General features: G+C 36.1%; 2 protein-coding genes across 5 annotated transcripts; both read right to left on the reverse strand.

Annotated features, from left to right (window-relative positions):
* Positions 1-1,611: 1,611 nt before the first annotated feature.
* On the reverse strand, positions 1,612-5,333 carry LOC124921103 (protein NCA1-like). Of its 4 annotated transcripts, none has more exons than XM_047461719.1 (8): positions 5,236-5,333; positions 4,395-4,664; positions 4,040-4,271; positions 3,675-3,820; positions 2,829-2,916; positions 2,357-2,503; positions 2,117-2,266; positions 1,612-1,917 (listed from the first exon to the last, which is right to left on the reverse strand). In XM_047461719.1, exons 2-8 carry the CDS (start codon positions 4,652-4,654, stop codon positions 1,852-1,854), a joined length of 1,089 nt encoding a protein of 362 aa, XP_047317675.1. In that variant the 5' UTR covers positions 4,655-4,664; positions 5,236-5,333; the 3' UTR covers positions 1,612-1,851. The 4 variants fall into 4 exon arrangements, with proteins under 4 accessions (XP_047317675.1, XP_047317674.1, XP_047317672.1 ...); XM_047461718.1 differs by having other exon boundaries at positions 5,216-5,325; XM_047461716.1 differs by having other exon boundaries at positions 5,125-5,277.
* Positions 5,334-10,889: 5,556 nt separating this feature from the next.
* Positions 10,890-13,951, reverse strand: LOC124940737. The gene is made up of 4 exons (XM_047481306.1): positions 13,622-13,951; positions 13,191-13,463; positions 12,021-12,620; positions 10,890-11,561 (listed from the first exon to the last, which is right to left on the reverse strand). The coding sequence occupies exons 1-4, from the start codon at positions 13,949-13,951 to the stop codon at positions 10,890-10,892; spliced, it is 1,875 nt and encodes a 624-aa protein (XP_047337262.1).
* Positions 13,952-16,552: the final 2,601 nt, after the last annotated feature.

The following is a 16,552-nucleotide window of genomic DNA, read 5'->3' on the forward strand; positions in this document are numbered from 1 at the left end:
TGGAAAAAAATATTTAATAAATTTAATATTTAATTTAAAAAATTGAATTATTTGTTCTCATTTAGCCAAAACCAATTAACTAATGAACTTTTTTTCATTTTTCACGATAACAATTTTAAATAATGAGCATAAACAATTCGTTTAACAATTTTTTTTTATATAAAAACTGTCTTCAAATTTGAATAATTATTTTTAAACTGAAATTAATTTCCTCTATCCCATGATGAAACTTTTATTGTTATTTATTTTAATGGGAAATTGGAGATTTTCTAATTATTTATTGAGATCTCGTATTCAAACTTTCCTTAAAAAATCTTAATTAAAATAAATATGAAGATAATGTATTATCCTTTTAAGAAAGATATATTTTCCAAATTATTTAAATATTTTGAAAGCACTGTTATAAAGGGCCGGCCAAACCAAAAAAATAAAAGTATTTTTTTTAATTATTATAATTGTTGATTGAAAAAACAATGGGAGAATTGAAAGAAAGAGAGAAAAAAGAGATTATTTTTATTTATTTTTTAAGTTAGGTCATTGGACTGTCCTGGTGGGCCCTTGCCCGCCCATGGGCCGGCTTTGTGCGTATATTTATATATATTTTTAGCTTCGTTTAAGATGGTTTGAGATTATGTTTTCTTATTTGAATTTTGTTGTGATGGTATTATTCAGAGTTATTTGAAAAATCTCAAATAATTTCAAACAAAATATGAAAAATAATCCTCAAATTTTAACTCACTAAGGTAATTCAATGGTAAAAACCGACTTAAGAGACTCATGGATTTGATTTCATTTGACTTAAGAGACTAATATGTCATGGATTCGATTTCATTTGGAAGCTATTTGAGTTTAAAGTGTCATTCTAATTCTCTTCTATTTAAAAAAAAAATTACTCCAATTTTAAAGAGGGACGGAAGAATTTAGTACCTTGTAAAAATAAATTATAATTTAATATATTTTTAATAGTAAAATAAACATTAAATGAAACATTAAACTGTGATAAATGATTCAAAATAAATTATAATTAATATATTTTTAATAGTAAAATAAACATTAAATGCAATATTAAACTATGGGATAAATGATTTTTTTTTTACCCTAATTTATTCACTAACATAAACCCTTTTAAATAATATAATAAAATCTTATCTCCTCTTTTAGCCTAGCGACAAGAAGATATGAATATCATCATCCTCCCTGAGGTTTTATGTACGAACCCGTCAAGCGACAATTTCTACGTCTGATTAATGATTTTGCAGGAGATATGTTTAACTCGCAAGTATTAGTCGCTCTACAAAGAAGATGTGTAACCCAGATAAAAACATAACATTGACAATTGCAAGCCAAATGAAGCTGCACTTTTAGAAGTCAAAGTTCTCTAGAATCAATAGCCACAAATCACTCTATCACCATATGATATTTTCATTCCAAAATCTTTCAACCAGCATCACATTATTTCAGGTGAAGAAATGTCCAAAATGGTGTTTATTTGGATACACTTTTTATATAGGTATCTGGATCAGGATAAGAAACTGTCAATAAATTTATGAATATATGAAGCCAGATGCAGATTGTCTTTAAAGGCTGGATGTTGAGAAAAGTGGAGAATCATCTAGACATTGCAGCACTTCTATTGAAGCAACTAAATATTATTATTCCATATAAATGCATGCCTTTATGTATATATATAAAAAAAAAAAAAAATCATCACATCAAGTTGAATTTCCTCCATGGCATATTAAGCATTTGATCGATCAGTCCAAGACTGAATTGCAACGTGTTCTATTAATGTACATATTATGGGGCCAAATAAACATTAAGTAGATGATATTCGATTCAATCTACCTTGTCTCAAGAGGTTGGCTGGCGTTCTTTTTCATCAAGTTGATTTTTGAGAAACTCCAATACTGTAAGTCGCTGTGAATTGAAGAAAATGTTAGCTATAAATATGAAAGCATTTGGCCTTGTTTGATGTGGGTTATTTGAGATTAATTTCAAATAACCCAATGTCCAAATCAACAATCACAATATGTAGATATATATATTTATACCCGCAAGGTTATTTGAAAATAACCACTTACTTATTCAAATAACCCTAGATCAAACAACTTCTTACCCGATTTTCAAGACTGGCTTCTCCTGCATTCAGTGTTAATGACTCCAACAGAGTAACGGCTTCCTGAAATCCAGCTACTGCTACATCTTCATTGCCAATATTCCTGTCCAAATCCGCAATTTTCGCAAGAGAAACAGCCACATCCAGAGTCTGAACAGGACATATAATACATGCGAAACAAAAGTGTCATCTTTAAGGCAGCATTCCACTTGAAATTCTTTGAGATTTACGATTGATTACCTGTGAGGGAGAACTGGAGAGCTTCTTGATGGCGTCACGACGAACATCTAATGATTGAGAATAGTATGATCTAGCCGCCTCCAAGTTGCCTTCGTAATATTTGAGGTCTCCAATCTTATTCAATGATACAGATAATGTGTGTATGACCTACACAAATTAAACTCATTTAGGTTAGGTATCCCCCAAACAAAACATACTTAAAATACTTCTTGATTTTTTTTTTCTAGACTATGGATTTTTTTCCAGAGGAGACTAGCACAACATTAAAAAAAAATTATACCACCATGACTTCCTACTTCAATCAAGATAATTTCAGTGGGAATCGAACCTTGAGACCTCAGCCTCTTAGTTCAAGAATCTTACCACTTGAGCTATCTTGATGGCTTGATAATTAACAACAACCAAATCCATAAATCAGGTATTAAAGCTAACTGAGTGTTCAAAACAAATATAAATATGATTAAATATTTACCTCCATATCATCAGTTTGAACTTTAAATAGGAAGTCTACGCTATCCTTAAAATAACTAACAGCTGAAGCGGAATCTTCCAGTGCTCGACTACAACAAAAACAATTGATATGGTTTTAAGTTTTTAACCCATAATGATCAAGATGCAATGATCAAGATGTACAATCTATAATGTCTTTGGCCAATGGTTAAAATAATGAGAAATAGAAATAGCAGTTCAAGATCAAGATGTACAATAGGAGAACACTTGACCTACCAAGAGACATCCACGGTTCATTTTCCATAAGAAATTCATATTGGGTTGAAGCAATAACATAGTTTCAGTTCATTTTCATCTTTCCCTCCCTCCCTTTTTAAAACTTAATTTCCAACGCAGCATGAAAGAATGATAGGAAGGTGTGATCATAAAGAACACAGACTGGGAGGATCAGAAAGAAGAAACATATAATTTTCAGGGCAGTTTAAAAGAAAAAGCAAAATGTATAGTAAAAGGAACGACAACTACCTACCCTCCAATGGTGATAACATATCCTCTCTCTTTTTCTTTTTTGTAGACCACACATTCATGCAAAATAAGCTTTAAGTCACATGACTTTAATTGGCACATGTGGGGTATCCAGATCTTCAACATTTATTCTGACAAGTTTCTTTAATGCAGTGCTGTTTTAGCATTAACTCTCAAACAACTTATTTGGCAAGTTTTAAATCAGTTATCTTGTGTCATCAATAAATTTATGTGTTATTGGGATAAAATAATGCATCACTTAATCAGGTTAGCTCATTCCAACATTTGCAGGACTGAAGTTATAAGCCAACAACAATCAATACAAGAAAGGAACGGAACAGACCAGCAATCACCAAGCATGCCCAGAACTGCACCTAGTTGTGAACACAAATCTGATGTGCTGCCCACTCTGTCAAGTTGCTCTCTGATGTCTTCTGCACATAAACTCAGTCTATGTTTGGCACTTTCAATGTTATGGGCGCGAAATGCCTACAGATGAAACAAGAAAAAGTTTGACATCGCGTCACAAGTAATAGTCAATCATTAGACTACACATAATTTTTGTTTTTGGAAGGAAGTGAAAGTGTGATTTCTAATATGTATAATCAACAAGCATCACAGTGCATGACTTCCTAGTAGACGATTCATGACGATATCTAAAATTCCTACAAAGTACATTTGGTGGACAAAAGTAATATCAATACTTACTCTCATTGCTTGTTGCACCAAGAAAGCACCTCTTTCTATTGATACATCTTCATATAAAATAGTTCTCTTCTCACTGAGGGTGTCCTCAGAATCAGTATTAGCTTGAGATCTCTTTATCCTTGCATGACCGTCAATGAATCGATCAACTAATTTTTGAAGATCAGGGTTGGGTTCAATCATCTCAATATCAGCACCACATAGAGGACAATCCTTGAAGCGAGATATACATGCCCTGACAGTCAATATCAGAATTCAAACATGAAATATTGTCATAAAGTAGAACAATACACACATTCTTAGTACGAATATGAAAAAAAGTATTACAAAAGAAGGGATTTTGCGTTAAGCTACTTACTTGCAAAATGCGTGAGAACAGGGCATACATTTGCTACTTTCAAAGAGAAGTGATTGGCATATCATGCAGCTAAAAGGTCCAAGCTTAAATGTTTGAGAATCATATCCAAACGGGCATTTTGGAGAAATACTGCCAGGTTCTGCAGACTCTTGTTTAGGCTTCACATCTTGTCCAACCTGTTGTTTAGGGGATTCACATGCTTTCTTCAAGAGGGCATCATCAGGACGAGCAGCTTTAACAAAAGGGCAAACAGGTTTCATCTTGATATTCCTGTATCATTCAAGAGCAAGACTGCATCATTCAGACTTTTGCCTCCTCTTATTCATCCATATAAAAAATTAACTGAAAATGAAACCTTCTCCATAACCAGAATACATACGCTACAATTAGTTCATGATGAGATTTCAACTGAAGCACTATGCAATTCTAGATTTAATTTTCTTTTCGTTAATTATCATTCATAATGAAATTCAATCACACCTTAAGAAAAAGATCAGATCAAAGAACGGGATGGAAAGAGAAGTGCCCTATAGAGAAGTGATTATTTCCATAAAAGGCTTGATAATCACAAATTTAGCTATTCATTTTATCGTTAGCAAGAGAAGAAATTCGTGTCCTAGAGACAACAGAACAATTGAACAGACATAAATCTATAAAATCGAAACTTCAGATAGAATAAGATTAGCTAGGGCATAACAGCTAAAAAGAAACCTCTGAATGGAGCACACACCGGTTTAAAAGAGATTAAATCTCGGATGGAGAATCTAGGATGAAAGTAAGTTGAGTCTATAATACAAATGATAGAGAGATAGATAAACAACGAATCAAAATCTGGAAAAACCGTATGGAGGAGAGCTTGCTCAAGTTTTCAATGGCGACTTTGGGTTTCTTCTTTATCTTTTTCCCGATCTCATCCCCCCTTCCTTCTAGGTGGATATGGAGTATATATTTATAAACTCTTATAATTATTTTAAATTATAAAGAGTAATATTTGTTAATATAAACTCATATTACATTTCTATTCCTATGAAAATAAACTCAAAAGAAGTTAATAGGTCAAATTTTTAATGGTTCCTCAATGTATTATTATTTTTTTTAATCACTCAGTTTTGAGTATTATTTTTAATGGTTCCTCAATGTATTATTTTTTTTTTGCATTTTGTTTGATTTGGCATCCTTTTTGATCGAATCCGTTTTTTCATTTCGAATTTTTATAGTTGAAATAATACTCTCAATCGTAGGGTAGTTTGTTGCACATACCTTCCGATTGTGTTGGTAATCTTTTTCTCGAGTTTGTGTGTCCTTTTCTTAGTAGTAAAGTAGACAAAATAATTGGATCTAGAGTTATTTTTTATTTTTTCAATTAAAAGTTACTCGATTTGATCTTTCATATAGAGGACCTCTTACATTTATCCTCTCATAATTTGTATGAATTTTTCACTATTTTGATCATATATGTAGATGGTCTAAAAAATATATACGTAGATGGTCTATTTTTATTTGGCATGACCTTATCCGACATTATCAACCGTCGGCTAAGATTAATATTAATTGTTGCAGATTCTTTCGACACTGTTTCATTGGTTCGTTCGACTTGTTTTATTACAACCGTCGTCGTTTAAGACTCAAATGAGTTTGTCTTTAGAGGAATTCTCAACAAATCGCACAATCGTTGGATATTTTTATTGGGAGTTTTATTTTTGTAAATTATTTATTCAATTTAATATTTGGATCATCAGTTATTGGTTTTGATTTTGTAGACTTGTATTATTTACTAATTAATTTTTTATATGTATGAGAAATAATTTTCTGTAATAAAGAGTTAAATAACAAATTTATAACAAAGAGTTAAATAATCACATTTATAATAACAAATTTATTTTCTAAAAAAATAAATCATTCAAACATCTCAAACAAATTTAATAAATGAAAAAAAAAATTAAAATGTACTATCTAACTCTGGTCAGAGATTCAAATTATTTTCGAATATTTTGAAAATCGTTTCGGTGATCAAATTGATTGTTTTGACGAATTCCGGTTCGACAAGTCCAACCGAATTAACCACTGGTCGGACCAGGTCTGGATACTCTACTCACATTTGTCGACAACCATACATTATCATTGTTTTCTCTTTCCCCTTCTCTATAAACACCTCCCATTCACCACAAACCCTACCCACTCAAATTGTTGACGAATTGTTTTCTAATATGCTTCACTTTTTAGATCCGTGTTTTGAGACCTAACTAGATTCGTTAGGTTTTGTTATATGGCGCACTAGATTAGTTAGGTTTCGTCCAACACCATTGATTTTTCCCCTATTGCGATGGTGATTTGTCGAGGCGGTTGACTCCACACCTCTATTGGACTCGCCGCGTCATGTTTTCCTCTACGGTATGTTCCTCAAACCTCAGGTTTCGATCGTGGTCCCCAAGACAATGAGACGAGGTTGGTTGATGGAGACGAGGAAGATGGGAAAACTAAATATATAAGAATCGAATAGACACTCTCAAGAAGAATTAGATTGAAATTTAGGTGTTGGGAGAGAGAAAATGAATAGAATTGGTCTAACCTTTCCAACTGGGAATTTTGGGATCAGTTTTCCGTACGAACCGTTCAGTCAAACCAAATTTTGACCGATTCGTAAGGTGCACGTATTGAAACCAAAAACCGGTACTGTTAATCACTTATTTTGTGGTCCAACCGCATATTTTAAAACCATACTATTTTCATAATATCCTCCTTAATTTGGCTACAAGATATTAGAATTGACGGTGATATTAAGCGGTGTTAAATATAATTTAGGAAAAAAACTCATTTAAACGTATGTACTTGTATAACTAGTTCAATTAAACGTATAAACTAATAAAAGTTCATTTAAATGAACGTACTATTAAAAATGGGCTCATCTAGCCGTAAACATGGTTAACTTAATTTGAAAAAAAATAATATTTTTTAATTAAATAATCATTTTTTCTCTTTTTTTTAATTAATTAATTAATTAATTAATTAATTTATCTCCTTTTATCTATTTCTTGTGGGAAATTTGATCAAATAACCTCAAAGATGAGGTTATTTGATCTGATGGTAGCGCAATAATTTTATTGCGCTCGTGGTGATTTTATTTTTTTTGGACGATTTTGCCCTTGTCGCAAAACGCTAAGTGACTTAGCGTTTCGCGAAGTGACGATATGTGAAATGTCCAGATTACCCTTACTATTTAATATAACTTCCGTACTTTTTTTTCATTTCTTTTCTTCTCCTTCTCTCTCTTCCCGCTCTTCTCCTCCTTCTCTCTAAACTCCGGCGGCGGCGATCTCGTCGGAGATCTCGGCAGCGACGGTTCGTTCGAAATCCACTATGAGCTCCACGACGAGCACGAGCACTATTCCAATAGGTACGTGTATTTTAAGCATGTTTTATTGATGTTCGGTTTCTTCGATTGATTAGGGGTTTCTTCCCGTTTCGCTAAGTGCCTATCGATTCGCGAAGGCCTTCCCGTTTCGCTAAGTGCTTAACGATTCGCGAAGGCCTTCCCGTTTCGCTAAGTGCCTAGCGATTCGCGAAGTATTAATTATTCGTCTCTAAATCAAATCATGTTTTTTTATTCCAGCTGAAGTTTTTGTTTTCTATAATGGAGAGTGGAAACTTGATGCTGATGGAATACTGTATTTTGATGCATCTTCAATCAAAACATTTGATCTACCCCAAAGTACTCGTTATGCTGAATTACTTGATATACTCTACGATAGACTTAATGTGCAGATATCAACATACGATTTAGTGCTCCAAGTGAAGTATGATATTCCGAATATCAGAAATCCAAAACCTGTTTTTATTGATAATGATGGGGATTTGAACACATACTTATCACGCTTGATTTTGGGTCGAACAGTGTCACCATTGTGTGTATCTGTAGTGGAGAAGTCAGCATTTACTAAAGAAAAAATACCACTACTTACATACCCAACTCAAGAAAGTATACTACCACCACAACTTACTCAAAAATTTGTACCACTTGTTGTACCCTCGGAATTCTTTGTTGAAAGTCAAAATGAAGCCGGAGAAAGCTCTTTGCCTCACATCCCACTTACTCAGGACTTGCATGTTAATAGTGGTGAAAAAGCATCAATACCTATACAACCAAGTGCAAGAAGATCATCATTGGGTACACCAACTAGTGCAAGAAAGGCATCAATGGGTACACCATCTAGTGCAAGAAGATCATCAATGGGTACACCATCTAGTGCAAGACGATCTTAAATGGGTACACCATCGATAGACCCGACAGACACATCACCGCCAGACCCCTCATTTGCGATGGCATTAACTAGTGAAACCGTATTAGAAGTCGGTTCGTTGTTTGAAAATAAAAAAGAACTTCAACTTGCTCTATATAAATATGCGATGACCAATAATTTTGAATTCAAAGTGGAGAAGTCAAGAAAAAATCTTTGGGAACTCAAATGTTTGGATGAGACATGCAAGTGGAGCTTGCGGGCTGTGAAATGTAAGTTTTCTGAGATGTTTGAGATCCGGAAATTTGAGCAACAACACTCATGCTCAGTTTTGTCGAGGCCCAAGAAAAAAAATGCAAACACCAGCATGGGTTATTGGGCAGTGTGTGAAGAGCAAGTACATGGACCATCATCATAACCACTTGCCTAAGAAAATAATTGAAGACATGCAGTCAACTTATGGGATATTTTTAACTTATCATAAGGCATGGAGGGCAAGGGAAAATGCTTTAATAGCTGTGCGAGGAACGGTAGAGGATTCCTATGGAATACTGCCACCATACCTTTACATGTTGGAGAAGTGTAATCCTGGTAGAATAATAACTCCTGGACTTATTTCATGCAAAAACTGAGAGAAGCAATTGGATTAGTTGATGATCTCGTCTTCGTATCCGATAGACACCCAAGCATCACTAATGCCTTGTGTGCTGTTTTCCCAGAAGCAGACCACGGTGCGTGCACATATCACATAAAAATGAATATTGTGGCCAAATTCAAAAGTGATAAGTGTCATGCGGAGTTTGATTCGGCTTCAAGGGCGTACACTATCCACGAATTTAATCGGTGGTTTGACAAGATCAAGGTTAAAGATCACAGGATTGCTGCCTATTTGGAAGAAATTGGGTTCCAAAGATGGAGTAGAGCATTTTTTCCCGGTAAGCGATACAATCAACTCACAAGCAATTATGCTGAGAGTTTCAATAGTCAGAGCAGGGAAGCTAGAAAGTATCCCATTTCAGAAATGGCTGAGTATTTAAGATTCGCAATACAACATTGGTTTAACGATAGAAGAGAAAGAGCGTCTAATCACGAAGAAGTTTTATTTCCAAATTATGAGAAGGTGTTACGTGAGGGATTCGAGAAGGCCAGATTGTATACAGTCCAATCGCTTAACCGATTCGAGTTTTATGTGCATGACAATCAGTCCCATTTCAAAGTCAATTTGAAAGACATGAACTGCACTTGTAGAGTATTTGAAGTTTCGGGTCTTCCTTGTACGCATGCAATGGCTGCTGCCCGTAGTCGGAATTTGGTTTCTTATGACTTCTGTTCAAGGTATTAATATTTAGCTCACGTGTTCATTCTGTTTAACCAATTAATAATTCGTTATATTTTCCCTGCACACAGGTATTACACAACTGAGTGTTGGATAAATACATATGTCGAGACATTGTATCCTCCTGGTGATGAAGAAAATTGGGATGTTCCCGAACATATCAAGCAACGTTCGTGTCTTAAACCAAATGTAAAAGTTAAGAAAGGCAGGCCACAAACAAAGCGTAGGTCATCCCAGGGTGAGGTCCGTAAGGTCCCGAGACGATGCAGCTCATGTGTTGGGCTAGGACATAATAGGAAAACATGCAAAGCAATGATGCCTGCACCATCTACTGCAAGAGCTTCATCATCTAAGCAGCATGAGTCATCATCTCAACAATATGAACCTTTAGCTTGATAGATACTATGTTGTAATATATGTTGTTAATTTTACTATGGTACTGGTAAGATACTATGCGTAAGATACTATGTTGTTAATTCAGGTTTAAAGTTTATGTTGTATGTTGTAGTAGTAGTATATGAGTAGGGAAACGATGAGTAATAACTTAGCAAAACGCTGAGTACTTAGCGATTCGCTAGGTACTTAGCGATTCGCTAGGTACTTAGCGAAACGAAGAGTACTAACTTAGCTAAACGAAGAGTACTAACTTAGCGAAATGATGACCCTAACTTAGCGAAACGAAGAGTCAATTCGAGGTTATCTTTTTTGTACGTTGAAGGGTCAATTCAAGGGTTACACTTGTTTTTTACGTTGAAGGTTTTCTGCAATTCAAGTTCAAAATTCAATATACATTAGCATACTCAAGGTTTACAATACATACATCAAAATAATTTATCATCCAACTTCAAAAATATTCATCAAGGTTTACAATACATCAAACTAATTTATCCAATTTACACAATTTACTTCAAAATAATGTTTACACTAAGGTTCGATAATCTGATGGAATAACCTGACCGCCATCTTCTGCCTAAAAAACTCCATGTTTTCTGAGGTCACATTGTGCACGGCTTGATTAGCGCTCAAGTGTTCCATATACATTAGCGTGAATACCCCACAGTCCCCGCTCTCGGTTGCCCGTGGGACTTCTCCAACTTTAGCTGCTGCGGTTTTCACTTTGGGGTGTGGTAACCGTTTGTATGTCATTGGTTGGATGGGGGCTTCGAAGTTGAATTTAGGATACCTTACCCTCTCACCAGGAGTGATTGTCTTTGCGAATATATGTAGAATCATGTGGCATAAGGGTTTCAAATAAGGATCTAGATTCTTATAAAGATAGGCATCACAGTCGTACACGTCAATGCGGTACTTTTGAAGACGTGCTACACACAAAATCCAGTGTCGCTGGTTAATGTTCACAGGCATGTAGACATCGTCAATTGTTGACCATTCAGGCATATATCTATGTGGTGCGCCCATATAATAGTCTTTGAATTCGGCGACTGGATAGTTTGCAAGATCCTTAATAAAAGTCCTGTGCTCTCGCCTGATTCTATCCGACAATACGCAATCCCCTATTGCCACATGCGAATTTTTATATGTCTTGGGATAGTCGGAAATCCTTTTCCGCAATAGATGGCAGAATGCATCGATTTCCTGCACAATGGGAGTATACAACATACATTCAGTATATATCAAACAACATTGACTAAATATTAAGCGAAACGATAAGTACTAAGCGAAACGATAAGTACTCAGCGAAATGATAAGTACTAAGCGAAACGATAAGTACTCAGCGAAACGATAAGTACTCAGCGAAACGATAAGTACTCAGCGAAACGATGAGTACTCAGCGAAACGATAAGTACTAAGCGAAACGATGAGTACTCAGCGAAACGATTAGTACTTGGCGAAACGATAAGTACTCAGCGAAACGATGAGTACTTGGCGAAACGATGAGTATTAATGAATATTGAATTGATTTGCACGACTTACAGTGTCTTCAAGCCATGTCAACCTTGTTATAACTCTAACAAACATATCCTTCTTTGCTTGGCAAAGATGTACATCCTTTGTCTGATTATCGGTTTCTGGATCAACCAACTACGCTTTTACTTTATTCAGCAGCTCATCTTCAAATTTTTGAAGGTGATTCACTTTCATTGGATCCTTTGTCTTGGACAGTTTTGACAAAGAAGGGTTGGTGTACGAGTCATCTTTTTTCGGCTTCCTCACTTTCCTCCCATAATTTCCTTTAGGAGGAGTATTGTATAACTGGAAATCATCATTGTCATCTCCTCCCATAATTTCCTCATTTGTCTGTGCCTTCACATCCACACCCACACTCTTCTCATCCTTCACCTTCACTTTCAGATCTTTCACCTTCACTTTCAGATCAACCTCCACATCATCCACCTTAGCCACACCATCCAGCTTCTCACCGTCCTCCACCTTAGCCTCATCATCCATCTTCTCATCGTCCTCCACCTTTAAGTCCTCCACCTTCTCATCGTTCTCTTTTACATCATCCTCCACCTTCTCATCCTCCTCTTTTCGTTCATCCTCCACCTTCTCATCGTCCTCCACCTTCTCATCGTCCTCTTTTCGTTCATCCTCCACCTTCTCATCGTCCTCCTTTACATCATCTTTCTTCCCATCATTCCCATCATTCACCTTCTCATCATCCCCCACAGTCCCCTGCATCGATATCATCTCCTACAAAATAGACAAAATTCTGGTCAGTACTTAGCTAGTGATACTAACTTAGCGAAACGACAAGTACTTGGCGAAACGATAAGTACTAACTTAGCGAAACGACAAGTACTTGGCGAAACAAAGAGTACTAACTTAGCAAAACGACAAGTACTTGGCGAAACGCAAAGTACTAACTTAGTGAAACGACAAGTACTTGGCGAAACGAAGAGTACTAACTTAGCGAAACGAAGAGTACTTGGCGAAACGACAAGTACGCAGAATACCTCTGTCTTCTCCTCCTTCTGTTCAACCTTGCTCTTCTCAACTTCGATATCCTTCTTAGAATCCTTAACCTGTAAAATAGGTACTGGTCAGATCAGATATGTACTTAGCGAAATGAAATGTAAAGTGCAAAATTCAATATCTCCATACCTCAGTAGTCTTCTCCTCTTCGACCTTCACATCCTTCTTAGAATCCTTCTTCTTACTCTTCTTCTTCTTTATATTCTCCTCCATATCATCTAATCTGGTTAATAATATGGACATATTTTTGTTGGATTTATCTAACAACTGTTTGGACATACTAAAAACCATCTTCTTGAACGACTCAAGGTGAGTTTCTTGAGTTTCTTTGATTGTGATTTTCAGCTCTTTGATGAGCTCTGTTTTCAGCTTTTTCAGCTCCTCTTTCATCTCTATTTTCAGCTCCTCCTTCATCTCATTAAATTCACATCCAACAAAAGGTGTTGGAGCCCGATGAGAAGGTGTCTGAGCCCGAGGAGGAGGTGTCTGAGCCAGAGGACTTGAGGTCGCGGAGGGGGGAGTAAGAATGCGGGCCGGAATCGATTCATAAGCAAGCTTCTTCTTCAAGTTGGCTGCTTCTTTAAGAGTAGATTCAGCCTTTCTCTTCCCGGTGGCAGGTTTGGGGGGATTGAGAGTACATTCTTCATGTTCACTTTCTTCATCTTCATCAAAATCATCTTTTATTACCTTCCCATCAGTAAATCCCTCAAAAAATCAACAGTTGTCTCGTCGATTTGATCAAATTCCTCACCATTGTATAACCTCTTCTCCATGGAGGACTCTTCCATCTCAGTCACATCCGTGGTCTCAAGGGCAGTCTTTACCTCGATCGAGGTGTTTTTCCTGTTGGAATGATAGAGTAACACCCTTGGGCGTAGAGGGTCATTAATCTGATTCCTTCTAGTGAATTTAGGGATAAAGTTTTCGATGACCTCATACGTCCACACTTGAAGTGCCAATGCGAACCCATATATGTTATATGCAAAAGGAGCATAAGGATCTTCAGTCTTCTCCTTCTTCTCAAAATATGAGGTACTGAGATGTTTCATGTTCTTGTTTAAACCCTTGAGGGTCGCTCTAAAGGTGACCTTCCCCCATGGATATTGGAGGAAAGTGTCCTTGTCTTCCACCATGTTGAGTATTTTTGGAAATATAACTCTTTTTGGGTCAAATGTGAATAGGTACTAGCAAATCAGGCATACCAGCCCCATCTTGAATGCATCTTCCTTGTCTTTGCATTTGAAAAAAGCTTTCTCCAAGTCGCACATTTTCACACTCATGCTCCCTTTAAAATATTTCATCGAGAGAGGTGGATAACAACGCAATTTTTCTTGGTCCAACTCAGGAAAAATGTCGAAACCTAGGCCGGTAACCAACGCATATTCCTTCATACCAAATACAAGCTTTTGCCCATTCACCATGAAAGTTATCTCCTTGGAGTTTGAGCTTAACCTCCTCATCAACATATGATGTACAATAGTTCCTGAGAACTGCAAGAGGGGGGCTGTGAATAATGATCTGAATTGGGTATTGTACACACTCTCCAAAAGATCCATTTCCTCGAACTTATTAACAATCTTCTTCAGGGTGAGGGCACTTTTCCACGAAATCCGACCAGGAAACTCAGTAACTGTTGTTTCTTCCATCTATAAAAGGAACAACATCATCAAAAATGTAAGAACAAACACATACACCATAAGTACTTAGCGAATCGGTAGGTACTTAGCGAATCGGGAGGTACTTAACGAATCGAGAGGTACCTAGCGAAACCGTTAACTGAACATAAGACAGCATTAACCATACATAACTAATCAGAAACAAACAATAAAACTTAACATGCAAAAACCCTAAACAAAAAATCTAAAACAAACACCTAAACTTAACATGCAAAGACCAAAATCCATAAATAAAAAACCAGAAAATGATCGGCCACCACTAGATATTTAGCGAATCGCTAGGTACTTAGCGAATCGGGAGGTATTTAGCGAATCGGGAGGTACCTAGCGAAACCCTAATGGCGAAAAAATATATTGAACAGAAGACAGCAAAAATGGACCATACGTTTTATAAACTAATAAAAACAAAGAAAAAGACAAAGAAACACTTAACATGCATTTACACTTAACATGCAAAAACCGAAACTCATGAACAAAAAAGCAGAAAATGATCGGCAGGGAGAAGAATGAACAAACCTTAATGACGAATGAGAAGAAAGCGGAAATGATCGGCCTTGACAAGATTCATTGAAGAGACAATGGGTTAGAGAGAGAGAGTCGGACGGTTGAAATGAAATGTTCTGAAAATTTTGAATATATAAGTTATAGCGCGTGTGCATACGCGCGTCTCTTCAACTTCCGTAGCGAGTCAGGAGGTACTTAGCGAATCGCGAGGTACTTAGAGAATCGGGAGGTACTTAGCGAATCGGGAGGCACTTAGCGAATCGCGAGGTACTTAGCGAATCGCGAGGCACTTAGCGAATCGCGAGGTACTTAGCGAATCGCGATGTACTTAGCGAATCGGGAGGTACTTAGCGAATCGGGAGGTACTTAGCAAATCGCGAGGTCAACGAGCTCCAGCTAAGAGAGGATGGTTTGAATACGTTTTCGCTAGTATATTTGTTTAATAACGAAATCGAATTCAAACCATTCTCCTAGTTGGAGCTCGTAGTACTTAGCGAATCGTGAAGTACAAATTTTTTTATTGGTTTCATAGGTAATCTATCTCGTTTGACAAGGTATCAACAACAAAGTCATGGTTTTGAAGAGAACATGTGTTAGTAAAATAAACCTTATAATTTTACATGGAAACATTTAGATTCTTCAGAAAAAAGCCTTTGAATAAGCTATCATTGAACTCCAGCTAAGAGAAAATTGTTTGAAATTTATTTCTTTAGCTTGATGACTAACGAAATCAAAGTCAGCCAATCTTTGCTTATCTAGAGGTCAATGATAGATTCTTCAAAGACATTTTCTGAAGAATCTAAATGTTTCCATTAATGTAAAATTATAAGGTTTATTTTACTAACACAGGTTCTCTTCATAACCATGAAGTGATGTAGATACCTTGTCAAATGAAGTTCATGATTAACTATAAATAACAAAAAATCTTGACACTTAGCGAATCGCGAGGTACTACTTAGCGAAACGGTAAGTCCGTAGCGAAACGGTAAGCAGATCTGAAACGGAAACACATACACTCTTATTAGAGATTTTCTGCAAATATGAACAAATAACAAATAATAACCTAACGAAATGCTCAAACATGAACCAATATGAACCATATAACAAATAAGAATCAACAAATACGACCAAATATGAACCAGAACGAAATATGAAAAGGTTTTTGAAATGAAAAAAATGTAAACATGAACATAACTGTTTATCAGATCTAAAATGAACATCTACCTCGACGACCTTCAAATCCTTAGAATCGGAGACCTGCATACCCTAAACCCTAGAATCGGAAACCTGCATGCAAAATAGATTTAGGGTTAGATCTTGTAAATCCGCAATAGATAAAAACATAAATGAATTAGTTAGGTTAGAAGATCTTGTAAATCTGTATAGATTTGTATGAATTGAACCGCCGCCCAGGAAACTCCGTCGCCGTCGTCGCCGTGAAGTGAAGGAGAGAACTGGAGAAGAGAGAGA

Source organism: Impatiens glandulifera, chromosome 1 (genome assembly GCF_907164915.1).
Source record: "Impatiens glandulifera chromosome 1, dImpGla2.1, whole genome shotgun sequence".
Classification (NCBI taxonomy): domain Eukaryota; kingdom Viridiplantae; phylum Streptophyta; class Magnoliopsida; order Ericales; family Balsaminaceae; genus Impatiens; species Impatiens glandulifera.

Excerpts from the sequence above, each read along its gene's own strand:
- LOC124921103 (XM_047461719.1), bottom strand. The coding sequence starts at position 4,654 with ATGAAACCTGTTTGCCCTTTTGTTAAAGCTGCTCGTCCTGATGATGCC. Across the intron at positions 4,272-4,394 it reads TGTTCTCACGCATTTTGCAA|GGCATGTATATCTCGCTTCA; the intron begins GTAAGTAGCTTA and ends ATTGACTGTCAG. Across the intron at positions 2,917-3,674 it reads GGCATGCTTGGTGATTGCTG|TCGAGCACTGGAAGATTCCG; the intron begins GTCTGTTCCGTT and ends TTTTTGTTGTAG.
- LOC124940737 (XM_047481306.1), bottom strand. The coding sequence starts at position 13,951 with ATGAAACATCTCAGTACCTCATATTTTGAGAAGAAGGAGAAGACTGAA. Across the intron at positions 13,464-13,621 it reads ATCAAATCGACGAGACAACT|AAGAAGCTTGCTTATGAATC; the intron begins GTTGATTTTTTG and ends GCCAACTTGAAG. Across the intron at positions 11,562-12,020 it reads AAGATGAGCTGCTGAATAAA|GAAATCGATGCATTCTGCCA; the intron begins GTAAAAGCGTAG and ends CCCATTGTGCAG.